At 49.2% G+C, this 27,889-nt stretch overlaps 2 protein-coding genes across 16 annotated transcripts in view; both read right to left on the bottom strand.

The window, feature by feature from the left end:
• CYB5R3 (cytochrome b5 reductase 3) overlaps window positions 1–27,889 on the bottom strand; it is a 58,941-nt gene that overhangs the window by 3,052 nt on the left and 28,000 nt on the right. The window lies entirely within an intron of this gene.
• Window positions 211–27,709, bottom strand: POLDIP3 (DNA polymerase delta interacting protein 3). 15 transcript variants are annotated; one of them, XM_084955118.1, is made up of 12 exons: window positions 22,422–23,572; window positions 21,725–21,822; window positions 20,263–20,345; window positions 20,083–20,170; window positions 16,423–16,813; window positions 15,587–15,673; window positions 12,707–12,799; window positions 10,393–10,572; window positions 9,832–9,909; window positions 6,954–7,083; window positions 3,476–3,542; window positions 211–2,518 (listed from the first exon to the last, which is right to left on the bottom strand). In XM_084955118.1, the coding sequence occupies exons 4-12, from the start codon at window positions 20,115–20,117 to the stop codon at window positions 2,341–2,343; spliced, it is 1,239 nt and encodes a 412-aa protein (XP_084811244.1). In that variant the 5' UTR covers window positions 20,118–20,170; window positions 20,263–20,345; window positions 21,725–21,822; window positions 22,422–23,572; the 3' UTR covers window positions 211–2,340. The 15 variants fall into 15 exon arrangements, 12 of the variants coding, with proteins under 12 accessions (XP_084811244.1, XP_084811247.1, XP_084811245.1 ...); XM_084955121.1 differs by lacking the exons at window positions 20,263–20,345; window positions 21,725–21,822 and adding an exon at window positions 26,651–27,340 and having other exon boundaries at window positions 22,422–22,576; XM_084955119.1 differs by lacking the exon at window positions 20,263–20,345 and having other exon boundaries at window positions 22,422–23,370.

The following is a 27,889-nucleotide window of genomic DNA, read 5'->3' as shown; positions in this document are numbered from 1 at the left end:
GGAGGTGCTGAGTTACTGTGCCAGGTGCTTCCAAGACATTACTGCTCACCTTCTCCCATCTGCGGAGGCTGAAGTTCAGCGAGTCTGTGAGCAGCTGCCCAAGGTCATAGCTGGTGAGCAGTAACGCAGAGGCAAATCTCTGTTTTTTAGTGCCAAGTTCCATGAGGCCTCTTAGCATAACCTTTTAAGAAATAAATGACAGCTCCAAAGTAGGAATAACAAACGTTTATTCAGAAATGGGTAACACAGTTTCCTCCATCCCTTGATGCCTCTTCCTCTCCTTCTGAATACAAGACGCGGATGGGGAATGGACGGGAGTGGGAGGTGGAGAGGGACACAAGGACTGGCCCGCCACCTTCTCTTCTGTTCCCCACGATGACACCCTGTACAACAGGGGAGACAAACAGGCCCTACCCTGCAAGGTACCATGTGGCTACCCAGAGGACAGGGTCCAGATGGCCAGGTGGCTGTGGCAGGGCTCAGTGAGGCCCTGTCAGAACCAGAGCAGCCTGGCATGGGACTGGAGGGGGGACGGGAGAGAAAAGCCATGCAGGCAGGATTCTTACTGTCCCTACTGGAAGCAGAGCCCAAGCAGTGACTGGACTGTCCCCTGACCTGAGAAACCACATCCTACTGTCTTGTGGGTGCTCTCTGGGGCCAAGAAGGGGAAAGCATAGGAGGAATGTTTTCCAGCTGCTCAAGTTCAAAGGGGAAGACGGAAACAACAGCAGCATTCTTTAAAGAACCAGAAGTGGAGCATCATCAGGCCCATTCCTTGGACTTCCCAGGTCTGGACAACCTCAGAGCTGGAGGACTGAAATGGGCTCTGACCCTGGGTCCCTCCTGCTCGACAGATTTAACCCTGCGGCAACATGAGCTGCTAGGTTGTGCTTCACTGGGCTGGCCCCAAGCAGGTCACCAGAGGCTCTTAGTGTCTCAGGTCCTCTCCACACTTTCTTGGCTTGTGCCTTTCATACCACCTGCTACTGATCTGTAGCCCCCACCCCCCTCCCCAGGATCCTGCTCCCCACCACTCAGCTTTGCCAGGCTGGATTCCCCTTACAGTCCTAATAAACCAGCAGGAAGCGGAGGAGGATGGGGAGCAATGCTGTCTTGCTACTCAGGGGCTGCCCCGGGGTTCTACCCTTTTGCCCTGAATGCCTGGAACCCTGCTGAGGGAACAACCCAGCAGCTCACCTGGAAAAGCTGCTCTGCTCTCTCAACTCCCTCCACACCATCCACCGCTCCCCTCCCGCAACTGCCAAGGTAGGAAAAGAACCCTCAGGTCACAGATGGATGGGTCACTCCCAACAGTGGAGACAGTGCTGCCTGGTGGCTGCTGGATATATGCTGCCTTTCAGGATCCCTGACTATTGTCTTGTATGCACCTGAGGCCAGAAAAAATCTAGAAGCAAGTCAATGTCTCCCCTTCAAATAACCTCCCTGATCCACAGTGTCACAGAACGGGAGGGAGATGCACTGAAAAATCCAACTAGTGGAGAGCTGGCATTTGCACCCAAACCAGAGTGTGTGTGCTGGGTGAGAAATGGGAGGGCGAACAACCAAGCCCCTTCTAGCAGTGATACCCAGAAGGCCAAGAGAGCTGGGGTGGAGAACCTGGCATAACGCGAGGGGGGGGAAATGTGAACGCGAAGAACTTCCTCTGGGTTGCCTCAGATAACATGGGCCCCCCAAACCAAGAGCTAGGGGTGCACTCTTCCCTTTACTTTGCCATAGGGCCCTCTCTAGACCAGTCTGGTCTGGAGCCAACTGTGGTAAGAGGACAGGGGGCCTTGTGGCCTGACCCCCCACCTAGGCCACCTCCAGCGACCAGGAGAGCGAGCGGCGCAGCTCCTGAGCTGACCTGGTTCCCATTACAGTGGCAGGGGCTTGCACTCCCTGCTTTGTTTGAAAAGTTCAAATGAGAAAGGGGGTCACCCCCTCACCCTTGCAAACAGAAAGCAGCATCCTTCCACCAGCCCCTGCCCTGCATTCCATGGGGTCACAAGAAAGCCACCCAGGGAATTTAGGGCACTATTTCCAGATTAAAAAATCAAGTTGGGGTGGAAGTTAGGGGAACACTCTGAGCGACACAAGCCTACCTTGGTGATGAGGCGGAGAGAGAAAAAACGTACTACAAGGAAATGTTAACACAGAGAAGAGCACAGGGTAGAACACAACACAGAAAGGCGGGTACCGTCCAGTGAGGAAGCTCTTTACCCCTGGCGACCCTTCCCACACTCAGGGGCCTCCAGTCCGACGGCCCATTGGTCACACGCTTTGCTTTGGGAAACAGAGCCACCCTCCTCTGCCCCCGCTCTGGCTGTCGCGCTCCCCTGCTCAAAGTTTGATTTTGAATTCTGTGGGCTGTGTGGTCACAGAGGCCCCTGAGGACTTGAAGAGCGCCTTCAGGATGGTGTCAGGGTCCACTTCGGCAGGAGGGTTGGATGAGCCGGCAGAATTCACCCTGCGAGGCAGCTCACTCTCCTTTTTCACTGAGGGGCTGTCACTCAGCCGTCTGGAGAGGGCAGAGAAGAGTCAGAACCCTTGTGGGTTTTCCCTCAGGTGGAGAGTGGGCCCACCGTTTACCGAGGATCCGTTATAAGCTGAGCACCAAACATAATGCTTTCTGCGTCCCTTTAACTCATTCGGTATAGCGAATCTATCATTTTTAACATATGCTGATGAGAAAACTGAGATGCAGCCTGCCATAATCTGGGGGTCTGAAGTTTTAGGAAGTGCTGCAGGTCCCTCCAGGACGGCCAAACACATCAGTATATTATACATTCTGAGAAGTCCTTACAGATTCAACTGGGTTTAGCCCAGTGGTTCCCAAACTTACTAGGTCATAAAACCCACATTTTTCAGAATACAACTTATTCCTGGAAAATAGTTTAAGAAACAACTACATCATACATCTCCATATCCAGGGTTCAAATTCTGGTCTTTGTCAATTTCAAAGTCTATTTCAGGCGTGCCCCACACTACCACGCCCACCTTGGCAAGTCGGATACTCTCCCTAGGTCTCTGTCTCCTTGTCTACAAAAGGAGTCTCTTTTGCATGTCAGTCTAGACATTTTCTGCATCTCAGGCTCCAAAGAGTCCTCAGTCCCATGTGTAACAAAACGAAGGGTGGCACCCAGCACCGTCCCCATGAGAATCAATCATGAGGAGGTGAGGATTTTCTGCTCGCTCACTGGACAAGACACACATAGTTATGTAAAGAGGGACACAATTGGCCTGCTCTCCACTTCCTTCTCAGGTGTTTCTACATTAGCCCCTGCAGAAATGATGTGACAAGCCACTTTGCACAAATTTAAGCTTCCTGATTGACTGCCTGCTATTAGAGCAGAGGAAAATGAAGTGGAACTGCCATGCAGACAATTTACCCTCACAATAAAGAGATGACCATACAGAGTAATAAGCAAGCAAAAAAGCTCCACCCAGCCCCAGCACCCCTGCCTCTGGAACTTACAGCAGGATGGGCTGGTCTGAGGTGATAACGTTCCCATTCATGTGCAGGTTGCACTTCATTGGTTGCCCTGAAAAACCGAAAAAAAGAAAAGGCTCTGCTATGAGACCTCAGCTCCTCACACAAAAGGACAGGGACTGACACTACCACAACTAGGGGGCAAGGCACCCACCACTGGCGGCTCTGGCTTCACAGCTAGGGCGGGGCTGTCAGGTTTCAGCAAAGCCCAGAGACTAAGAAAACCCTAGGGTGTGAGGTCCAAGAAAGCTTGGCCAAGGACAGCACCAAGAAGCAAAACAGACCCTGCTTTGTGCAAGAGTCAGAGCTGAAGGAAGGGAGCAGGGGGACTCAGGATGAATCAATCCAAACTTGTTTGAGAAGTAAGTTGTAGGGTGAAATGTTTATGATGTGAAATTAAGTAAAAAGAAGATTCAAAACTTTACATTCAGATTTCTTCTTTTTTCTTTTTTCTTTTTTTTTTTTGCTTTTTAGGGCCGCACTCGTGGCATATGGAGGCTCCCAGGCTAGGGGTCAAATTGGAGCTGTAGCCACCAGCCTACGCCACAGCCACAGGAATGCAGGATCCGAGCTGCGACTGCGACCCACACCACAGCTCACAGCAACACTGGATCTGAGGCTGGGGATCAAATGAACCTGTAACCTCATGGTTCCTAGTGGGATTCATTTCCAAGGTGCCACGACAGGAATGCCTCAGATTTCTTTCTAAGTCCATGAAGGATTAAGTTTACAAGCTCTGGATTACCACTTAATATAACATGCGATAAGTATAACAATAACAGCCCAGGAAAAGGGGAAGAGAAAATTGAGTCCTATAGAAGTAACATTTCTGTATCTCACTGTAATTAAGTTAATATTAATCTGATATAGATTCTGATAACCTACAATGTATACTGTAAACTTCTGAGCAACCACTAAGAAAGTGACTCAAGGGAGTTCCCTGGTGGCTCAGCAGGTTACAGATCCGACAACGTCATTGTTGTGGCTCAGGTCACTGATGTGTCACAGGTTTGATCCCTGGCCTGGGAACTTCTGCATGCCACAGGTGCAGCCAAAAACAAAACCAAACCAAACCAAGTAGGCCTAAAAAGTATCTTCCCAACAGCAAAATACATATTCTCCTTAAATGCTCGTGAAACAGAAAAATTTGGTAAATTCACAATTATATGGAAATTAAACAAAAAAGTCTTAAATAACCAATACATCAAAGAAGAAATCACATGAGAAATTAAAAAATACTTAGGAGACAAATGAATAAAGACACAGCACAGGAGTTCCCGTTGTGGCGCAGTGGAAGCAAATCTGACTAAGAACCATGAGGTTTCAGGTTTGACCCCTGGTCACCCTCAGTGGGTTAAGGATCCAGCGGCTCGGATCTGGCGTTGCTGTGGTGTAGGCTGGAGGCTATAGCTCTGATTAGACCCCTAGCCCGGGTACCTCCATATGCCGCGGGTGTGGCCCTAAAAAGACAAATAAATAAATAAATAAATAGAACAAGACACAACACACAAAACTTACAGGATACAACTAAAGTAGTGCTCACAGAGAAATACATGGCTATAAATGCATAAATTAAAAACTGGTGTGAAGGAGTTCCCATCGTGGCTCGGCAGAAAGGAACCTGACTAGCATCCATGAGGACGCAGGTTTGATCCCTGGCCTCGCTCAGGTGGTAAGGATCTGGCACTGCCGTGAGCGGTGATGTACGTCACAGGCACTGCTCAGACCTGGTGTTGCTGTGGCAGTGGCGTGGGCCAGCGGCTACAGCTCCAATTTAACCCCTAGCCTGGGAACCTCCATATGCCACAGCCACCAGACCAAAAAAAAGAATAAACCACGAGACTAAAAACACCCCCAAAAAACTAGAGTGAAAAGACAACATATGGAATCAGAGGAAATACTGGCAAATCAGTTATCTAAAAGACATTTAAAAATTATGTAAAGAATTAAACTCAAAAAGTGGCCAAATAGGAGTTCCCGTCGTGGCGCAGCGGAAACAAATCCGACTAGGAACCACATGGTTGCGGGTTCAATCCCTGGCTTTGCTCAGTGGGTTAAGGATCCGGCATTGCCGTGAGCTGTGGTGTAGGTTGCAGATGTGGCTCAGATCTGGCATTGTTGTGGCTGTGGCATAGGCCTGTAGCAACAGCCCTGATTAGACCCCTAGCCTGGGAACCTCCATATACAGTGGTGTGGCCCTAAAAAGACAAAAGACAAAAAAAAAAAAGACTACTCACCCCTGTTTTGGAGTTCCCGTCGTGGCGCAGTGGTTAACGAATCCGACTAGGAACCATGAGGTTGCGGGTTTGGTCCCTGCCCTTGCTCAGTGGGTTAACCATCCGGCGTTGCCGTGAGCTGTGGTGTAGGTTGCAGACGTGGCTCGGATCCCGAGTTGCTGTGGCTCTGGCGTAGGCCGGTGGCTACAGCTCCGATTCAACCCCTAGCCTGGGAACCTCCATATGCCGCGGGAGCGGCCCAAGAAATAGCAACAATAACAACAACAACAACCAAAAAGACAAAAGACAAAAAAAAAAAAAAAAAAGTGGCCAAATAGTCTGAACAGACATTTCTCCAAGATACGCAAACAGCCAATAAGCACAAGAAGACATACAACATCATCAACCATCACGGAAATGCACAGGAAAGTATCACCAACTGTCTTTTTTTTGTCTTTTGTCTTTTTAGGGCCACATGGGCTGCATACGGAGGTTCCCAGGCTAGGGGTCTAATCGTAGCTGTAGCTGCTGGCCCACACCACAACCACAGCAACACAGGATCCGAGCCGTGTCTACGACCTACACCCCAGCTCACGGCAACACCAGATCCTTAACCCACTGAGCGAGGCCAGGGATCGAACCCACAACCTCACGGTTCCTAGTTGGATTTGTTTCCACTGCACCACGATGGGAACTCCACCGACTGTCTTTTATTAGCCTCTGCATCTCTACTTCTAGCACAGGGCTTTGGTCCACAGTGTACTCGATAAACATGGAAAGAAGTGAATAGAAGGGGCACGGCAGAGTTTCTCTCTACGGGCTATCCTGAGATGAATATAAATCTGAATTCAGTAAAACTAGTTTACCACTAGGAGCAGAGCTCACTCAGGTGCCAATATTTAGACAAAACTCCAGGCCTTTGAGGAACCTGGGTCCTACTGGTAAGCAGACCAATATCCGACATCTGGAAAGTGGAGGCTATGGCTCTTGGCTTCTCTGGCAAGACCTCCTAGAGAACCATCCATGGGAAAATGGTGTTTCTCTGCTAGCCAGACTTAACTGCTCAGGCCAGGTAGAAACGCAGGGCCCCGGGGAACAGACGACTGCACACTGCTGCTGCCTGATCTTGGTATGCAGGAGGCCCCAGAGGGTATAAGGCACCAGGACGTCCATCTCAGGAGGGCTTTCTCAGAAGGCCTGCTGTAAGCAGTAAGGAGCAGGAGGTGGCTGCTTTCTCCCGGACTCACCGTCTAGACACCGGTTGTTATACTTCTTATACGCGGTGATGGCATCGTCCTTCTTCACAAAGACCACCTCTGCTACTCCAGGATGGACCAGCCGAGCCCTCTTCAGGGCTCCACACACACAGAAAAGCTCCTGCGAAGAACAGGAGCAGTTAGGGTTGGGGGAGAATCTGGGGCAGTCGTCGTGCCTGCCTGCCATTCACGCACTCTAAATATGGCTCTGGGTTGACTGGTGGCTGCACTCTGACTCTGCCCAGCACCCCAGAGTCCAGGGAGGCTTCATTTTAGGTGGTGTTCCTGGGACATCCACAGGCCTGAATACGGCACCAGATGAGAGGACGGATGTGCTGGCAGTGAGAAACGGATCTGGGCCTGCAAACCCTGGAGGTTCCCGTGACTCCAAGTCACCTCCGAAGTCCTCCTGCCTCAGTGCCTACTACTTCCTCAACAAGGGCAACAGTCATGCAACACAGAATTTCTCTCAGAGTGCTTGTCATGAGAATGGACATGCAGGCTCATCCAGAACAGTGCCTAACGTATCACCTGGGAATCCATTACAAGTACAAATTCTAGAATTCTATACAGGGTGACCAACCATCCTGGTTTGACTGGACGGAGGGGTTTCAACTGAAATCATTTTTAAGGCAGTGCTTTGCCAACATGCGTTATGATCACCATTTACTCCAATCCCTCCTCCTTTTACAGACCAGGAGACTGAGGCCAGAAAGGGAACATGGAGTTCCCATTGTGGCCCAGCGGATACAGATCCGACTAATATCCATCAGGATGCAGGTTCAATTCCTGGCCTCAATCAGTGGGTTAATGATCCAGCGTTGCTATGAGCTGTGGTGCAGGTTGCAGATGCAGCTCAGATCTGGCGTTGCTGTGGCTATGGTGTAGGTCGGAGGCCACAGCTCCGCTTTGTCCCCTAGCCTGGGAACTTTCATATGCTGCAGGTACAGCCCTAAAAAGATTTAAAAAAGCAAAACAAAACAAAAACAAAAAAAGAAAGGGAACAACACAATGTGGAAGTGGACTGCAAAGACTTACTAGCACTCAGGCCACCATTCCACCTGTAACTGTTTTTCACAAGGTTGTTATGAGGACAAAGAAGATTTATGAAAACGTTGTTGAAATGACTTGTTTCTAATGATAGAAGGGAAAATACTATACATAAAAAAAAAAAAGACACAAAACTGAATACTAAGTGTGACCCGAATTTTATTAATGTTGTTCTTTTATTTTATTTTTGCCTTTTCTAGGGCCGTACCTGCGGCATATGGAAGTTCCCAGGCTGGGGGTCAAACTGGAGCTGTAGCTGCCAGCCTCCACCACAGCCACAGCCACGCAGGATCCGAACCGCATCTGGGACCTCACCACAGCTCACGGCAACACTGGATCCTTGACCCACTGAGTAAGGCCAGGGATCGAACCCGCAACCTCACGGTTCCTAGTTGGATTCGTTAACCACTGAGCCACGACAGGAACTCCAAATTGTTTTAATCTTTATAATTTGTCTAGTATTACAGAAAGTAGGCTACAATTTCCTCTCGTGTGCATCGTTCACAAAGCAATCACACAACACTCATACATAAAACCATTAACAAATGTGGTGGCCAGTGTGGGCTGTTACACAACCTGGGACTCAGTTGCAGGGAGAAGCTAGCATCTGGATGCATTCATTCTGTGATCTAACAGGTGAGTCAAAATCATGCCTGAATTCTTTAACAGGTTTTCTTTCCTTTTTTTTTTTTTTTGGTCTTTTTAGGCCCGCACCAGTGGCATATGGAGGTTCCCAGGTGAGGGGTCCAATCAGAACTGTAGCCGCCGGCCTATGCCACAGCCACGGCAACTTGAGATCTGAGCTGCGCCTGTGACCTACACCACAGCTCACGGCAATACCAGATCCTTAACCCACTGAGCGAGGCCAGGGATCAAACGCACGTCCTCATGGATGCTAGTCAGGTTCATTAACTGCTGAGCCAAGAAAGGAACTCCTAAAAGGTTTTCTTGATGCCTGAATGAAAATAAGGTTGAAAGAAGTCCTGGTTGCATCTGGGTCACTCTTCACAAGTACCTGAATTAGGTTTTGCCCAGGACTGCTAAGGGTGGGACAGGATGGACCAGAAGGACAATCCAGAAGGGCCAACTGCCAGACGACACCAATCCATCTCTCTCAGGAGTCATTACTATTTACTTTGGAGTCATTATGAAAACCCCTAAAGGAGGCAGAAATTCCAAAGACTCTTGGGAAAATATGAACCACTGGATTTTCCACAGCAGGACTAAAGGATCCCATTCACGACTTAAGCCGGCACGATCCCCTGGCCCTGGTTTAGAAGCTAAGAGGAGGAGGGTTAACATAGCCAGCCTGACTGCTATCCTCTGGGACCCCGGATTCTGGGAGGGCTCCCACCACCCTAACTGGTAAGAGTGGTGCACTGTGCCTAGACAAACAACGTGGTTTATGCTAAGCACTTGCCTTCCTCTGGAGTCTGGAGTTTCGGTATGTGCTATATACAGCAGAGGGTGCCTACACAACCAGTCCCTGATAAAAACCCTGGGCACCAACTCTCCAAAGGGCTCCCCTGGTTTCACATGCATCGTCACAACCAAGTGCTGGGGGAATAAAGCACATCCTGTGTGACTCCACTGGGAGAGACTCCAGAAGTTTGCAGCTGGCTTCCTCTAACCTTTGCCCGATGGGCCTTTTCCCTCACTGATTTTGCTCTGTATCCTGTAATGAATCTTAGCCCCCACATAACTCGAAGCTAAGGCCAGCATGTCCTCTTAGAGAATCAGTGAACCTGGGGGTGGTCCTGGGGGCCCCTGAAACAGAAGTGGCTTGAGATTTAAAATTCTGGTAGGCCACAATACTCACAACAATGTCTTCCTCGGTGACTCGAGGGTGCAGATTATTCACCGTCATCTTGGTACCTTCCAAAGGGCTGAGGACAGGCTGCCACAGACAAAAGAGCATTACTGGAGTCAGAGGAGAGCAGTGCTCAAACAGCAGAACTCACTGCAGGTAACCAGCCAGGCAGGCCCAGAGGAAACCCCGTCACCACCAGGCCTCTAATCATGCCCCCGTCACCTTACACTAAGGGATGGAATCTCTCATCACTTCCTAAATATGCCTAGAATGTCACTCAAGTTTCAAGAGCCACAAAGCCCAGACCACCCTTTCTCCTTAAAGCCTCCTCGGATCTCTCCAGTGGAGTGAGATGCTCTTTCCTCGGTGCTCTGGGCAGCCCTCTTCCGAGCAGCCCCCTGTTCTATCACTAGGCACAGGGGCTACTGGGTTTTGTAAAATGGGGGTGGCAATGCCTATCTCACAGAGGCACTTTGAGGACCTGGCAGGGTACACACAGCACGTCGCCCACCCCGCAGAGGCTAACCCTCAACTAGTGCGGTCACTTCCTCTCCTTCACCATCACCTCACCTCAGCAGGCGGCAGTTCTTTGGGGGGCTCCTCCTTGTTCACTAGAGTCCGGGACATGTTGGTCAAGGCTTTTGTTCGAACAGAGGAAGGGAGAGCAGGAGCTGTGTATGCATCATTTTGAACCACTTTGGTGAGAGGAAGGGCCTTGGACATGGAAAGCTTGGAACTGCTCAGCCCAGCCTAAACAAAGAGGCAGACAGGAATCTGAGAGGCTAGGACTGGACACCCAGTGGGGGCGGCAAAACCCCAAGCCCAAGGCCTCCCACCTCCCCAATTCTATTAGTGGTCTAAAACCAGAGAGGTGCCAGTTGCCAAGGGAGGAGCAGGAAGAGAGAAAACAGCCTGCATAGGTGCTCACAGGAGCTACTTTCCAGTGTTGGAAGCCCTTAGGAAAGATGCTTCCACACAGTCCTGAACAGAAGCCATAAGCTCAACCACACCGTTAAGACTTCATAAAAACTCTATAGTCTGGGATTAGTCAGAGGCCAAAAACGGGCTCAAGTTCATTTCCAGATATGCTTCTACTACAATGGGCTGGCTAGGACATTCCCTGGTGGTCTAGTGCTTAAAGATTTGGTGTTTTCACTGCTGTGGCTCAGGTTTGAATCCTGGTCCTGGAACTTCTGCATGCCACAGGTATAGCCAACACCCCCCCACCCCGCCCCCGCCCCAAAACAAAAAACAACATGCTGGCTGGGAATAGGAACTCACTCTTAAGAAGGCCCAGGCTCCCAGCTTTTGGGTCCCTCCCTGCTCCGGCCATACAGATATTGTGTATAACCTTGCCTCCACAGCTCCCAGACTGTCAGGGACATGTTGGCAGAGTCAGCACACGCAGACCAGCAGGAACAGTTCCCTCCCTCCCCTGCTGGCCCCAACTGGGGATGTGGGTCCCTTGGAAAAATAAACCAGCCAACTCCCCGGACTTAATGTGTCTGAGGAAAAAGATGCAAGAGGCAGAAGCGGCAGGTGGTCTTCTCCATTCAGGACAGTGTCCACCAGGCACTGACTCAGGGAGAAAGGAGGAATGCAGCAGCCAGACAGGCACATTACGGGACAGGGTCAATTCACCAGCTTCTCTGAATCCAGATTCATCCTGGATCTCACATTTCTCAAGGTGTTTTTGAGTCTCAAGAGCCAGTATAGTGTAGTGGTTAAACACACAGCCTGGGAGCCAGACTGCTTAGCCTTAAATCTAGACCCACTAGCTACAAACTCAGGAGGTTTATTTAACCTCTCTGCCTAAATCCTCATCTGTAAAATAAGGGTAATCATAGTACTCACCTCACAAGGTGGGAAGGGAAGTCTTTAATGAGTTAACATAAAACAGGGTTTTTTCCAGTTTGGTAGTAGGCCCAAGCCCCTTTGTAACAAACTGGCCTCTTGCAACTTCACACATCACTTTAAGAGCTTCAGTGGTAACCATGGAGTTCCCGTTGTGGCTCAGTGGTAATGAACCTGACTAGTATCCATGAAGATGCAGGATCAATCCCTGGCCTCCGGTGTTGCCATGAGCTGTAGCATAGGTTGCAGACACAGCTCGGATCCAGTGTTGCTGTGGCTGTTGTGTAGGCCAGCAGCTATACTTCTGATTTGACCCCTATCCTGGGAACTTCCATATATGCCTCAGTTGCGGCCCTAAAAAGCAAAAAAAAAGGCTCCAATGGTAACCAGGAAATCGGTCCACGTATTCAGTGCAGTGACCAAAACAGAGTCTCTGAAGGCCAAACAAAGGCACTTGGCCTGGGACCCCACTTGGCTCCCTATGGGTGCCTGGGCCGTATCTACTGGGCTGAGCGGCACAGACCTCTGGATATTTCCAGACATCGCTTTCTTTCCCCCTCTGTGTGGTACCTAAGCATCCTCATTCACCAAGTTTTCCCCATATGCAGGCTGCACCTGGTGGAACCCTCAGGCAAGGTTCAGTTTATTCTTGCTAACACACCAACCAAGGGAATCCAGATTCAAGAATGGGAGGAGAGTTGCTGACTATGGAAGGAAGGGTAACAGGCAGAACGTCCGGCTGCAAAGGAAATAAAACGGGACTCCGTTCTGCAGGATCTCTCACATTTCCCGGGAAGTGCCTTAAACACGGCAATTGGGAGCTGCAGCCCTGCACGTCACGCTTTGTGGGAACCTGAACAAGTCAGTGGACACAATGGTCTCAGCATTTATAAACCAGTTCCACTTCTGATAATCTTACGACCTGAATGAAGAAGTACTGCTGCTTTGAAAGGCCCATCTCTCCATCCCCTCTCCCATGCACCTGATCAGACACGCACGGAGAGTGAGGGAAAAACACAAAAGGCCATACCACATGGTGGAGAAAGTTGCCCGGGGCTACAAATTTCATCTGTTTACTAGGAATGGGAGCTACATCATCGTCTTCATCCAGGTCATATAAATTCTGAAAATAAAGAAATGTAACTTAATGTGGCACACAGGCTTTCAACAAACATCTGGAGCAAGGACAGCAGGGAGATGAGGGCTGGAGTGAGGTGAAGGGAGAGTACCTGGGGAGACTGGCCTGGACTGGGACTCAAGTCCCGGCAGGCTGGTTCCCTGGCCACAAGGGTGCAGTGAAAGTGCTGCAAGTCCAGGAATGTCAGAGGCGCCTCTCCACAAGTGGGCAGTACCTATCAAGGGTCCCTACAATGCGTTTATATCCTTCGGCTTGGAAAGTCTGTCTCAGGCAATCTGACATATGAAAATGAACCCAAACCCTAGAAAGAGATTCATCCACAAAGACTTCATAGAAGGATCTCTAAGAGTAAACGTTACAGGAAAATGGCTGAAATAAACTAGAATGTAAACTCAGTTTCCAATAAATGTGAATCACAGAAAAATGCTTAAGTTACAAAGTGAAAACAGAACAACACAAAACTGAATAACATCATCACAACTACAACTATGTATTAAATAAATAATAATGACACACACACACACACAAAACCCCACAAAAAATAAAGGAAGGAACTAGGGCAGAATTTCAACAGGGGTGGCTGTAGAGAGCCAGAGCATGGGAACCTTTCTCCCCACTTCTTTTTTTTTTTTTTTTTTTTTTGGTCTTTTTGCCCTTTCTGGGCCGCTCCCGTGGCATATGGAGGTTCCCAGGCTAGGGGTCCAATCAGAGCTGTGGCTGCCAGCCTACGCCAGAGCCCCAGCAACGCAGGATCTGAGCCGCGTCTGCGACCTACACCACAGCTCACAGCAACGCCGGATCGTCAACCCACCGAGCAAAGGGCAGGGATCGAACCCGCAACCCCATGGTTCCTAGTTGGATTCGTTAACCACTGCACCATGACGGGAACTCCTCTCCCCACTTCTTAATCTTTCTCTATTTTGCAAATTTTCTGTGTTACGCACATACTCCTTTTACTGAAAAATACAACAACACAACTTTCAATTTGCCTCTCCGTCCTGGTGCATTTAAGAAGTTTCTTTTTCCTGAGAAAACTCTAATTCAAAAAGATACATGCACCCCAATGTTCACAGCAGCACTATTTACAAAACAGAGCAACGACCTAAATATCCAGTCGACAGATGAATGGATAAAGATGTGGTTCTTATATACAATGGTACTACTCAGCCATAAAAAAAGAATGAAATAATGCTATTTGCAGCAACATGGATGGACCCAGAGATTATCATACTAAGTGAAGCAAGTCAGACAGAGAAAGACACATACAATACGATATCACTTCTATGTGGAATCTAAAATATGGCACAGGAGTTCCCGTCATGGCTTAACAGAAATAAATCTGACCAGTGTCCATGAGGACACAGGTTCGATCCCTGGCCTCACTCAGTGGTTTAAGGATCCAGCATTGCCGTGAGCAGTGGTGTAGGTCACAGATGTGGCTCGGATCTGGTGTTGCTGTGGCTGTGACGCAGGCCAGCAGCTACAGCTCTGATTAGGCTCCTAGCCTGGGAACCTCCGCATGCTGCAGGTATGGCCCTAAAAAGCCCTCTCCCCACCAAAAAAAAAAAAGGCATAAATGAACCTATCTACAAAACAGAAACAGACTCATAGACATGGAGAACAAACTTGTGGTTACCAAAGGGGAAAGGGGTTGGGAGAGGTATAATTTAGGTGTGTGGGATTAAGAGACACAAACTACTATATAAAATAAACAATAAGGTCCTACTGTATAACACAGGGAACTATATTTAATATCCTGTAATAAACCATAACAAAAGAATGTAAATAAGAATTACATATATATATATATATATATATATATATGTCTAACTGACTTTGCTGTACACCAGAAACTAATACAACATTGTAAACCAACACAAAATTGTAAACCAACCTATTCTTCAATTAAAAATTAATTAATTAAAAGAGAAGTAGTTTCTTCTTAAAACTCATAAACTGCAAAAAGTCAACTGTAATCTCTCCTCCAACTCTTTAAACTAGAACCTTTAGGCCAGGCCTCAGTTAATTCATTTGGTAGGCCACATCGAAACACACACATGCAGGTACAACCCCTACGGAAAACAGTATGGAAGGTTCTCAGAAAACTATTACCATATGGTCCAGCAATCCCACTCCTGGGCATATATCCAGACAAAACCATAATTCAAAAAGATACCTGCATCACTATGTTCACTGCAGCACTTACAATAGTGAAGACAGGAAAACAACCTGAATGCCCATTGAAAAATGAATGGATAAAGATGTAGTTCATATATACAATGCAATACTACTCGGCCATAAAAAAGAATGAAATAGCGTCATCTGCAGCAACATGGATGGAACTAGAGATTATCATACTAAGTGAAGTGAGTCAGGAGAAAGACAAATACCATATGGTATCACTTCTATGTGGAATCTAAAATATGGCAGAAATGAACCTATCTACAAAACAGAAAGACTCACAGGCAGAGAGAACAATTTTGTGGCTGCCAAGGGAGAGGGAGGAGGGAGTAGAACAGATAGGGAGGTTGGGGTTAGTAGATGCAAACTATTACATTTTCAGTGGGTAAGCAATGAGGTCCTGCTGTATAGCACAGAGAACTATATCTAATCTCTTGGGATAGACCACGACGGAAGATAATTTAAGAAAAGGAAGGTACACGTATGTATGATTAGATCATTCTGCTGTCGAGCAGAAACTGGCACAAGACTGTAAATCAACTATACTTTAATTAAAAAAAAAAAAATGCAAACACACACACACTCTCCCACCTGTTTGGCCTGGTGGTTATTGACGACATTGATCCTCATTCCAGCAGGATGGGCATGAACTGGTGCCATGGCCTTCTGCTGTGGAACCTAGAAACAGTCATTGGTCACAATTCATCCCACAGGGCCCATGTGCCTTCTCTCATGAGCAGGGGGTCACTGGAGTTAAAATACAGTGGGCACTCAGTTTTGATCTGTGGAAGAGGCCCTACAGAATGCCTCGTGCCCAAAGCAAGAGAGCAAGGGGAAGACCCATCATCCCAGAGATCATGCGACAACGCATGTGCAGGGCCCAGTGAACGCTAATGCAAGGCAATGCATGTGCAGGGCCTAGGAAACATTCACTGCTGCTGCTGCTGCTATTACCAAAGAGGCTGTGACAATTACATGATACTGTTTGTGTTTCCTTTGGGATGGTGGCTGTGCAGATGGCCAGGACACTGCATTAAGAGGCAGGTCTGACTGAGCTCTTATCCTGGTTCTCTCACTGACCGTGTTAACTTTGGGCACAATTACTCACATCTCTGAGCCTCGGATGCTTCTTTAGTAAAACTAGTAATCATCCAGTGCTGCAGTGAGGAATAAACACTAAGTGCCTGCCGCACAGCACATGTGCAACAAACGTCTTGTCTTTTCCTCTCTTCCCTCTGTCACTATCTCACTTGGAAAGTCACAAAATTTCTCTGGACCACACCCCCACCCCTTTCACGTAGAATTGAGATGACATTTTGCATTCCTCATATGGTTACTATACACATACTTAGGGGAAGTGTCATTTTGCCTAATTACTCCTAGTCCCTGGTCCCTGCGAGGATTTTATGACAAGAGCCACAAGCTACCTGGATGGTTTTAGTGAGCTTTAGAGCAGGGGTCACTGTCCCGATGGGTGGGCTCATGAAGGCAGCAGGAGAATTCCGCTTCAGGCTGATCTTCTCCCGGGCATCAGCCACCTGGCGGGGCTTCTGGGGCACTGTGCTCTGCTGTTTGCGGGAGTTCAGCATCTCTCTGGCATCTTGCACTTTCCCTTTGATCCGGAACCGGGCATCTTTCTGTAAAAGCTTTTCCCGGGCATCTTTGACTCCCAGCTTGAGCCGGGCATCTGAGAGGCCAATCTTCTGCCGGGCATCAAATCTCTGCTGGAAGGTGGCGGTGCGTGCTGGCTGGCTGAGAAGGCTCTGTTGGATCCCGACACGAGATCGGATACCTCCAACTCCTGGTCTGGCGTTGAGGCTGCAAATAAAAACTGCAATATTAAGAGGATGTGGATATCAACAGTAGCCTGTGGAAGTAGAGCTGTGGTAATACTGGAAACAAAGGTTCCTCCATAAAGGAGGGACCAGAAAGCTGCGCCTGTCTGAGGTAACGATTAAGTCTACATAGGCTTCTCTCCTATAGTTTTATGACTTTTAACTTTGCATTGTAAACAAAATCAGGAAGGAGACCCTGGCAGTTTCTATCACTAAGTAATACTCTTATGTTCCCTAGACCAGGTGTTTTGACACCATTCTGGACAGTAACTTCCAAACAATACCGAATAAAATAAGCATATTCCCCAGATATCACAATCCCATACATGTGAAGAGCAACTTCAGTTTCCAAAGTTCTTCTACATCCATGCTTTAAATCAGCTCTCTCAGCAGCCTGTGAAGTGGGCATTATTAGGCCCATTTTACAGTGGAAGAAACAGGCGTGTAGGAGTTAAATGATTAAAAAAGGGTGCCCACCTAGCCTCTGGCAGCCTCATGCTTCCAGTGCAGGCAGACACGCTTACTGGGCTGGGACCAAGAAAGCCAACACATGGGTCTGCCCTGGAGCCAGAGGACTAACAAACTAAGAAATAAAGATTTGGTACAAAAGAAAAATAAAATCATTGAACTGTTTCTAATCACAACACTTTTGACTCCAAAAGTATAGCTTTTTTCCTCATACCCACCAATTCTCCAACTCTACAGACACTGACTGGAGGCCCTACAGCTCAATGCTGATACTACCTAAAGCTGGCATAGACCCCACAGGTTAAAGGCTCAGTCTTACAAGACTGCCTTCACTTAGGATGCCAATTCCAAGTCCTGGGCTTCCTGCTCATCTGATCGACAGGCTATAGATGGGAGGGTTCATGACACCCTCCTCAAGTTTAATAATTTGCCAGAACAGCTCACAGGACTTGTTGAGAAAACAGTTTACTTATTATTACCGGTGTATTATAAGGGATACAACTCAAGAACAGCCAAAGAGAAGAGATGTACGAGGCAAAGTATGGTGGAGTGTGTGGAGCCTCCATGCCCTCTCTGGGAACACGACCTTCCTGACACATGCACATGTTCACCAACTCAGAATCTCTCTCAACTCAACTGCACAGAGGTTTCTATGGAGGTTCCATTTCATAAGCATGACTGATTAAATCACTGACCACTGGTAATAAGCTCAATCTCTAGCCCCTCTGTTCTCCCTGGAGGTCCAGGGTGGGGAGTGGGGTGGAGCTGCAAGTTCCAACAGGCTAACCGGGCCTAAGTCTTTTTGTCAACCAGCTCCCATCCTGAAGCTACCTAGAGGCCCACCAAGAGCCGCTTTATCAGAACAAAAGATGTTCCTATCACCCTTGTCACTCAGGAAACTCCAAGGGTTTTAGAAACTGTGCCAGGAACAAGGACCAAACATATATTTACATACTCTACAGCAACAAAAACGTCAAATTCAGAAACTTAAAGTTGGAAAGGAATGAAAACTCCATTGAACAAGCCCCATTCTCTTCTGGGGTCCTCTGTTGGCTCTTTTTTTTTGGGGGGGGGGGGCACATCCACAGCATATGAAAGTTCCTGGACCAGGGATCAAACCTGAGCTTCAGTCGTGACCTATGCCACAGCTGCAGCAATACCAGATCCTTAACCTACTGCGCCACAGTGGGAAGGCCCTCTGTTGGCTCTTCAATGGCTTGAGAGTAAACAGAAGACCCTTTTGAGTCCAATCCTGGAAGTCCTATCTGGGTCTGTGGGCTTCCACTTCACCCCACCTGTCTACCTACCATGAGGCCTCTCCACTCCAGGCACACAAATACTACTCCACTGGCAGGAGCCCTGCCTGGGGACACCGACCCCATGGTAATGTCTCCTCTTTGGGAAACCCTCTCTGATTCTTTCAGGACAGCCCTCCTTTGAGCCTATTATTACATCTCCCCACCCTGAACTAGGAGGAAAGGGGCGGATGGGGGTTTCAGAGCTCAATGCTTTGTAGGTACAGCTGAGGCCTGATTCCATATCAGAAATGCCTAAGGAACTTCTTAGACATACAGCTCTCTATGGAGTAGGTTGCAGATGTGACTCAGATCCCGCATTGCTGTGGCTCTGGAGTAGGCTGGTGGCTACAGCTCCTATTCGACTTCTAGCCTGGGAACGGCCCAAGAAATGGTCAAAAAAAAAAAAAAAAGAAATGCAGCTCTCTAGGAGTTCCCTGATAGCTCAGTGAGTTGAAGATCTTTTCACTGCTGTGGCTCTGGTTGCTGCCATGGTGCAGGTTAGATCCCTGGCCTGGGAATTTCCTCATGCCATAGGAGCAGGAAAAAAAAAAAAAAAAAAGTCACCTGCCCACCAGGCCTGTCCTCAGCCCTTGGAGCAAACTGCCCACCTGCCTCCCCAGCACACGCTGCCCGATTCCTGTTCCTCGTCCAGGCTGCCCTGCGTACGCCCCTCCTTCAGGACGCTCCCTCCGACCTGCTGGACCACTTCCTTCTCTGAGCTCACGCCCAGACACCACCTCGCTCCACCCACTTTGCGATCCCCTGCCGTGGCTGTGGGTGGGACGGGGGGTCTTGTTCACAGGTGTCACCTCAGCACCCGGCACAGAACCTGGCGCAGACCAGGTGTTCAGTACTTGCTGTCCCTGCATGGAGTCCATCCATCTAGCTTTTCATTCCACAAATGTTCACTGGGGACCAGGGCTACGGCAGTGAGATGACAGGCTGGGTTCTGTTCTAGCGCAGGTGACATTCTAGGGCTGCTTGTCCGTCCCTGCTCTATATTCTCATGTAGAGACCCTGGGAGATTGCGTGATGGAAAAAGCAAGGCCAAGGGAACAAAGCGTTCAAGGAGGCCACTAAGCACAATCAGGGAGGGAGACAGCTGCGTGCTGCAGAGAGCACCTGTTCTTTCCTGAACTGAGCTACATAGGCTTTGCACCCTGCAAAGCCATGGGCAATAGTGAGGTTATCCTTCATGGTGACCACAGAAACCTACAGCCACACTGAGGAGCCCTAGGTACTTGAGGAGGAAAGGACATGACGTTCACCACAAAGTTATAACAAACCCCAGGACCAAGTGGCAGGTGAGGTACCCCCACTGCTCTTTTTTCTTTCTTTCTTCTCTCTTTTTAAAAAATGCTGTCAACTCCCTACATCTGTTGATGATGCCCATCAAAGAAGAGCCAACAGGCTGTCAGTTTAGACCAGGAGCTACTACCGAAGGCCTGCTCATAAAACGGGGGAAAAGATTTTGATCAACATTTACCATCCACATCCAGATGAAACCATAGTGGAGAGCATTCCAGATGAAATCCATCATTCATCAAGCTCTGGAACCTTTCGAAGGCAGAGGCCTTGGGTACCGAAAAGAGCATGGTGAGGAACAGGTCTCCAAACTAATGCGGAATGGTGGTGAGGTGGGGGGAACACGGGCCATACTGCCCACCGTATAATCAGCATCTCCTGCTCCAGGAGAGGGAGATCCGCAGTCTGTGGAGCTGTGGGAAGGCTCAGAGGTGGCCCAGGGTTCTGGGAAGATAGTGCCAAGGGCATCCTAGTCAGATGACCTGTGGAAAGGGCCCCTTGGCTCATGTGCCGGGGGTAGGGGGTGGAGATGCCCAAGAAGCACTTCAGCGTTCCCCACCCTCAAGAGCATTCCTTCACTCCTCTCATGTCGCTTCCACAGCTGAAGGCTCCCTCCTTGGAGCCCTCAAAGCACCGGACAAAACTTCTATTAAAACACTCACGGTGCTTTGTTTACAAGCCTGCATCTCCCTCAGGACTAAGACTTCCTAGGGGCACGCCCTACATCTCCTCACCCAAGGCAACACTACTGGGGGCAGGCGGGCGGGTGGCGGCCGGGGGTGGGGGGTGAGCAGGAATGAGCTATGTCAGGGATCCTACAGGGCTCCTGTTTTACATTCTGCTTTAAGGCTCACAATCTCTGAGATTCGCTGCCATCACTTCCACCTTACAGAGGAGAAACCAAATCAAAGAGCTAGTGGCATGGCTGGGACTGGACCCTGGACTCCAGAATCTTTCCATTATAAGAGGTTCCAAGCTTCCCTCCTTTCTACTCCTAGCCCCAGGGGAGGTAAGACAGAAGGGCCAGCTGCCCTGGAAGGGCCTCTCCGAGAGAAGACAGCCTCTGCAAGGGCAGCCTGCCACCAAGCCCTCACCAACCAGCCCAGTACCCTGTTAGGATCCTGGCCACCAAATGCTCTCCCAGCTGAGAAGGGCACCCATGCAGCCACGGCACAAAGGCTACTCTGGCCCTACTCTAAGAGTGGGATCCACAAGGAAAGATCTTTAGGAATTTCAGGAAAGGTCTCCTGGAAGAGAGAGCAGCTGGTCTCCAAGTGGACATTACAAAGGGAACCAGGTTGCATAAACACGGACAGTGGAAGACTTCACTGATGATCTCGTCCACCACACAGCAGAGGTGACACATCCTAATCCAACCTGAGCCTGTTCCAAACGAAGATTTCCTATCTTTGTCTGTCTTCTCCAAATTCCAGAGTACACCTCGTTACCAAAGGTTCCTGATATGTATAACTACAAGAGGTGGGATGATCTTACTATGTGATATGCCATGATTTTACAATACTATAAGGGCAAATCTAGACCTCTGTGGCATTAATTACACTTTCAAGAAGTCAAACTATGCAATTTCACCAGTCATTCATGCCATTAAATATGACTGCTAAGTAAAAAGAAAGAAAAAGCTACTGAAAGCAATTATTTTGAATAATTAAAGGAACAATGAGGTTCCTGAAAACAAATTTCATATTCCTGAACAGAGAATGGACAAAGAGGCAGATTCAAAAGTTTTCTGGTTCATTCCAGTTGGGTCAGAATAGCAAACTTCTGGAGAATGAGGAGCAGAGGCCTCTGTGACATTAACTTACTCATATTCCTCAACAATTTCTCTTCTCTGATCATCTGTAATGGCTGTTTGAAGTGTTGTATTGAGAATTCATAGAAGTTGATAGTTGATAAGTAAGGTCTGCCACATAAGGGACAACAGACTATCAGAATTTATGAAAAATGTTTACAAAGAAAGCATTCTCAATGGACAGTTTTAAGCACTTATTACATATCCAGAAACTTTAACACATCTCTTTAACCCTCACAACTCTGAGAATTAGGTTACTGCCCACAATTCATAGATAAGGAACTACAGATTCAAAGAGAGTAACTGTCTCAAATCACAGAGCTGTAATGGTGAAGGCTGGATCTGAACTTCACTATACCACTACTAGTTAAAATACCAATAAATCATAAATCAAGCATGGGTCAAAAGCAGAGCAGAGAACCTGAAGAGTTAAGGAAGGGTGAGGACAGTCCCCAGGCTCAGGAAAAAATCAGCACTCGTCACATCAGGAACATCGCGCCCCCTCTGGTGACCAGAGGGTGAGTACACACATGCAGGACAGGAACACTGTACCCACCAGGGCCCCACACGCCATACGGCTAGTCTGGCAAGAAAGCCCACCAATTTGCCTCGTGCTGGTATTTTTATCTATTTGAACAGCAAAAAAAAGGTACATTTGGGGGAGGGAGGTGATACAGTTATGGATGTAGGAGCCTAAGAAAGCTACTTACTTCCCTCAACTCCATACATTCAGGTCCCTGGTTACACCAGTTCTTTCCACTCCTTTCATGAGCAGCTTTAGGGGGTTTCAGTGTTCAGGCTTTTTATAATGACTGTTCCTCTCGATGCATGAAAAGACAGCTATTCATCCCAGCAGGCAGCAGTACTGGTTATAAGGCAGGCATTAGTCATCAGGAATTTTTCAAATAAACATTCCTGCTAGGGGTAGGTCTCTAAAACATAGACCCAATTATGTTATCCTCCTGCTCCAAGAACTGCTAAAGGCTCCCTAATAAAGCCCAACCCCTCAGTGGAACCCCTAGTGTGGCCCCTACTGCCTGCAGCCTCTCTTCCCACTGCAGACTATCTGATGTTTTCAAAACACATTCTGCCCTTCTGGCCTCAGTAACTGTTTGGGAGGGGGAGAGGGGGAGGTTTTGAGCAAGTCCCTTAACTGCCCCACCCCATCACCTGAAACAGGGCAACTGTGCACTGTTTCCAAACTCTCACCAGAAACTCCACCAGGTCCCAAAAGAGTGGTGTGGGTGAGAGGGCAAACAGCCCCCTGGAGGCTGGGCTGTCTCCCTCATTCTCCCCTCACCCCTCTGCTGGAACCTAATATACATATAATGACCAGGGAGGGTCTGTCTGGGGCTAGGAATGCCTCATCCTCTTGGATGTGCCTGTGGAGGACAGAGTGGCAGCTAACTCTGGACAGATGTCCACGCCAAAGGATTCAGGCTCACAAGGGAAGCCTTGGATTATTCTAAAGTGGATTTTAATCCATGGGGTCTCTGGGTTAGAATCTATGTGCTGAGATCAATTTAGGAAGAAAACACAGTTTAGTTCTAACAATTACTGAAGGTCCATTCTGAATTAGGTGCTTTAGAGATACAAAGAAAAACAAGACAGGAGTTCCCGGCGTGGCTCAGTGGTTAGCGAATCCGACTAGGAACCATGAGGTTGCCTTACTCAGTAGGTTAAGGATCCGGTGTTGCCATGAGCTATGGTGTAGGTTGCAGACGAGGCTCGGATCCCACGTTGCTGTGGCTGTGCCGTGGCTACAGCTCCGATTCCACCCCTACCTAGCCTGGGAACCTCCATGTGCCGCAGGAGTGGCCCAAGAAATGGCAAAAAAAAAAAAAGAAAAGAAAAAGAAAAACAAGACACTATCCCCTCACCCTCCAAGAAAGTCTTGTGCAGATGTTTCATTTTATTTCTTTCTTTTTTTTTTTTTTGCTTTTTAGGGCCACACCCACACCATATGGAGGTTCCCAAGCTAGGGGTCGAATCGGAGCTATATCACACTGGCCTACACCACAGCCACAGCAACGCAGGACCCAAGCCACATCTGCAACCTACACCACAGCTCACAGCAATGCCAGATCCTCGACCCACTGAGTGAGGTCAGGGATTTAACCCACAACCTCATGGCTCCTGGTTGGATTTGGTTCCACTGCACCAGGAAAAGAACTCCCAGATGTTCCATTTTATTTATTAATTTTTTTAAAAGACTTTATTTATTAATTTTTTTTGCTATTTCTTTGGGCCGCTCCCACGGCATGTGGAGATTCCCAGGCTAGGGGTCCAATCGGAGCTGTAGCCACCGGCCTACACCAGAGCCACAGCAACGTGGGATCCGAGCCGAGTCTGCAACCTACACCACAGCTCACGGCACCGCCGGATCGTTAACCCACTGAGCAAGGGCAGGGACCGAACCCGCAACCTCATGGTTCCTAGTCGGATTCGTTAACCACTGCGCCACGACGGGAACTCCTCCATTTTAAATTGTAATTCTTTGGGAGTTCCCATCGTGGCTCAGTGGTTAACAAATCTGACTAGAAACCATGAGGTTGCAGGTTCGATCCCTGGCCTTGCTCAGTGGGTTAAGGATTCGGCGTTGCTGTGGCTGTGGTGTAGGCCAGTGGCTATAGCTCCGATTAGACCCCCAGCCTGGGAACCTCCATATGCCGCAGGAGCGGCCTTAGAAAAGGCAAAAAGACCAAAATTTTAAAAACAAACAAACAAACAAACAAACAAACTGTAATTCTTCCCTTTCAAGCTAATGTAACAACTCATTTCCCTCTTCTATGTTTTAGGTCTAAATTTCCTTTACCTTATTTCAGTAAGGAAACCAACAGTGAGGCCCAGAGCCCTGGCCTGAGCCGAAAAGTTCCCTAACCTCTTCTCCCCATGGCTCCAAGGACTCTCCAGACAGCCATCTGGCCAAACCACTCACGTCCAGCACACAAGGCCCAACCTTCCCACTAAGGCAGCTTGTCACCTTCATTTAACTACATGGAGACAGTGGACAGACAGCTGTCCTCTGAAGGTTAAACTCAGCAAACCAAAGAGGGGGTGCCCTGACTAAAGGAAGAAGTCAACAAGAGAGGCAGGCCCACACTGCTGCTGGTGCCCAGTGCTGTCCTGGGGAGTCATCTATGGGTCTTAAAGAGCTAAAGCCACTAGAAATGTGCTGTATGTGGGAAAGGACAGCACCTCATCATGGCCTGGCTGAAGTACCGCAAAAATTGCCCCCCCATTTCATATTAACCATCAACCTTTTGATGACTAACCGGGGGCCAGGCAATAAGGACAATAAAGACACCTTTCCTGACTTACACAGTGGGATGAACACAAAACAGAATGGCTGCTCTGAAGAACAAGCACATTCCGCCACCAGTGGGAAGAGGGTATTTACACTCCCTTCGGCTCAGTCTTTTGCTATTTGCACTAAGAAGAGAAAAGAAGTTTTCTGAGATGCTCACAGGTTCTTCCTAAAATTATGAAGCACAAAGTTCTCCCTGGGACACCTATGCAACTTTAAACCAAAGTTTCCAGTAAGGCGATTTCTTCTAGGAAGCATGTAGAATAGCATTTTATACTGTAGGAAAGGACACTTGTTCACTGATATTTGTTCAGATCTTTCACAGTCCTTGACAGGGAACCCTCCCGCCCCAATCTAGTTTTGTTGGCTGTGCAAGTAAAATAAAAATGGAGTCTCCAGCAGGTTTAACCCAAACACAGGAGGCAGTCCAATTTCTTCTACACTAGTCTCTTTGCCTACACTTCCCCAATCCAGTCTTCATGTGCTAGCAAAGCAATATTTTCACACTCAAGAGATTGCGTGTTACTTCTTTACTTAAAAACCTTCAATAATGATGACGACGGTGGCGAACATCTCTTGAGCACTTAGTATCCATCAGACGCTTTTTAAAGTACTTTATTTTTTAAAGTACTTTAGATACATTACTTCACTTAGTCCTGAAAACACTTAATGAAGCAAAAGTCCATGTTTTATAGATAAAAGAAAGAGAGGCCATGGAATGGTTAAGCAACTTCTGTAAGATCATATGAAAAATGGGAGAAGCAGGGATTGAAAGTTGGCAGTCTGACTCGAGGACCCCAATGCTTACCTGTTATGTCCCCTGGGAGGAGGGATTTGGGCTTCTTTAAAGAAAGGTCATCTGCTGAACACTTACAACCTGGTACAAACTTTTAAATATACATTCCTACATTCTCATATGCAATCTTCTCAAGCACCTACCAGCAACCATTATTGCAAATGAGGAGATCGACCAGCTCAGAAGTCATCTGACCGGGGAAGCATGGAACCCAACAGCAGGGCCTACCATGAGACCAGGTCTGTCTGGCTGCACACTCCCCGCTCTTCGCTCTTCCCATGCATCCATTTGTCTTCCCTTTCCTGCATTCCTACCCTACGGCCAACACAGACTCTGCACGCATCGACACCAAAGTACAGACCGCCTGCAGTGACTGCAGGAAGCACCTGTCCTGAAGCTGGCTCCTTCAGCATCTGTCCAGCAAACCTGTGAAACCTGGATGGGTCTGGAAATGGCCAGAGGACCAGCCCCAAGTCCACACCAGTTCTTGGCAGACCTAGGGAAGAACTACTCACCGATAATGGGAGAGGAAATTAATGCTGTGTGCCTATTATGAACCAGAAGCCAGATGAAATGCTGGCTGGTGAACTGTGTGGGGCTGGGGGGCAAACGTAGTGGATGGATGTATGTGTTGAGGGTCGGGGGATAGTAAGGCAGAGACTCTATTTTCTGGTCACAGGCACTTTTCATAAACATCTACTGAGTGAATGACTGTCTGAGAAAACAGTATGGAACAGCCTGGCCGTTTACAAGGACATCCGAGCTAATTTTCCGTGTGCTGGAAAACTCTGGGCCAAAGCTCCCACTTTTCCATACGGGTGAACTGGAGTTCTTACAGGCTGGAAACGACGAACCGTACTCGAGGGTCTAGAGGAGGGCGGTCTCAGAGCTGCACGTCGTCTCCGGGGCTCGCCACCCAGATACAGAACCGCCTTTTCTGAGCACCATCAGCAAACAGCTACCCTCCAGCCCCATCTCCCTTGATTTTCTGCCCAAGCCTGAGGCCACCTCGGCCAGCTCAGAACGCGCCTTCAGTCCCGGTCTCAGCCCTCCGGGACTTCGGGGCAGTCACTCCACCTCTCCCAGCCTCCAGCGCCCTGTCTGCAGAACGGGGAAAGCACGAAAGGCTGGCCGACAGGACGGCCAGAGGAGCTAATGAGACCGTGTGGGCCCGAGAGCGCTCAGACTCGGAAATACCGCTCCCGGGAGGGGGGGGGCGGTGTAAACAGACGCGAAGCCGGCGCAGGACTTGGAAACCTGGACCAGCTCTGGGGCTGGGGCTCGGCTTCGGCAGTAGAGACCGGCAGAGCCCGAGCAAGCCACTGCCCCGCCAAACTTCGGTCGTCCTAACTTCAAGGCCGCGCTGGGATCGCGGAGCAGCGCCGGTCTCCTCAGAGGAGGGGCTGCGCCGGGGCGACCCCGGGAATCCCGGGCCGCGGGGGACGGCCCGTCCCTCCGCCCCCCGCGCCGCTCCCACCAGCCCCGCAGCGCGGCCCCTCGGCGGACTGCGGCCCCTCCGGCCTCCCTTGGCCCGCGGGAGCGACGGCACCTCCAGCCAGTGGGCGGCCTGGCGGCCGGGCCCGCGGCGGCGGCGGCGGCGGCGCGGCCAATGAGGAGCGGGGCTGCGGCAGGGGGCGGGCGCAGACGGCCCTCCGCGTCGCGCCCGGGCCGCTCCCTCTTCAGCGCGAACCCCGCGAGGACTCAGGCCCTGAAACCCGAAAGGAGAAAAGGCTACTCACCGCCCCTTCGCAGCAGCCCCGCGCTTCCGGATGAGCTCGTCCAGGGAGATGTCCGCCATCTTGCACCGCCGAGCAGGCCGCGAGCACCTCAGGGTCCCTCGGCCCCCGAGCCCGCCCCTTCGGCCGCTGTGGAGCAACTAGCGGCTTCCGGCGTTCGGCTGACGAACTCTCGCGACAGATTAGGCCGAGCAGGGGCCGGAAGAGGCGGGCCTCTCCCCGTGAGCCTTTGCGAGGCCAGCTTCTGATTTGCATACGGGGGGTCGTATCCCTGTCGTTTCCTACTCTCTCCGAGGACCAAATAAAATACAAGGAGATATGAAAAACTAAATGAGTAAG

This window comes from Sus scrofa, chromosome 5 (assembly GCF_054392235.1).
Source record: "Sus scrofa isolate SSC_HxYL_T2T_F1_AM1 chromosome 5, Sscrofa_HxYL_maternal_Yorkshire_Landrace_v2.0, whole genome shotgun sequence".
Taxonomy (NCBI): domain Eukaryota; kingdom Metazoa; phylum Chordata; class Mammalia; order Artiodactyla; family Suidae; genus Sus; species Sus scrofa.
The sequence above is the reverse complement of the archived record's forward strand: the minus strand, read 5'-3'. Positions and strand labels throughout refer to the sequence as shown.

Bases quoted from the DNA above. Each gene is read 5' to 3' on its own strand.
- POLDIP3 (XM_021091426.2), bottom strand. From the start codon at position 27,612: ATGGCGGACATCTCCCTGGACGAGCTCATCCGGAAGCGCGGGGCTGCT. The intron at 15,674-16,422 runs GTAGCTTGTGGC...GACTGTTTCTAG, and splicing joins AGCTCACTAAAACCATCCAG to GTTCCACAGCAGAAGGCCAT. The intron at 12,800-15,586 runs GTGGGAGAGTGT...CTTTATTTTCAG, and splicing joins ATAACCACCAGGCCAAACAG to AATTTATATGACCTGGATGA.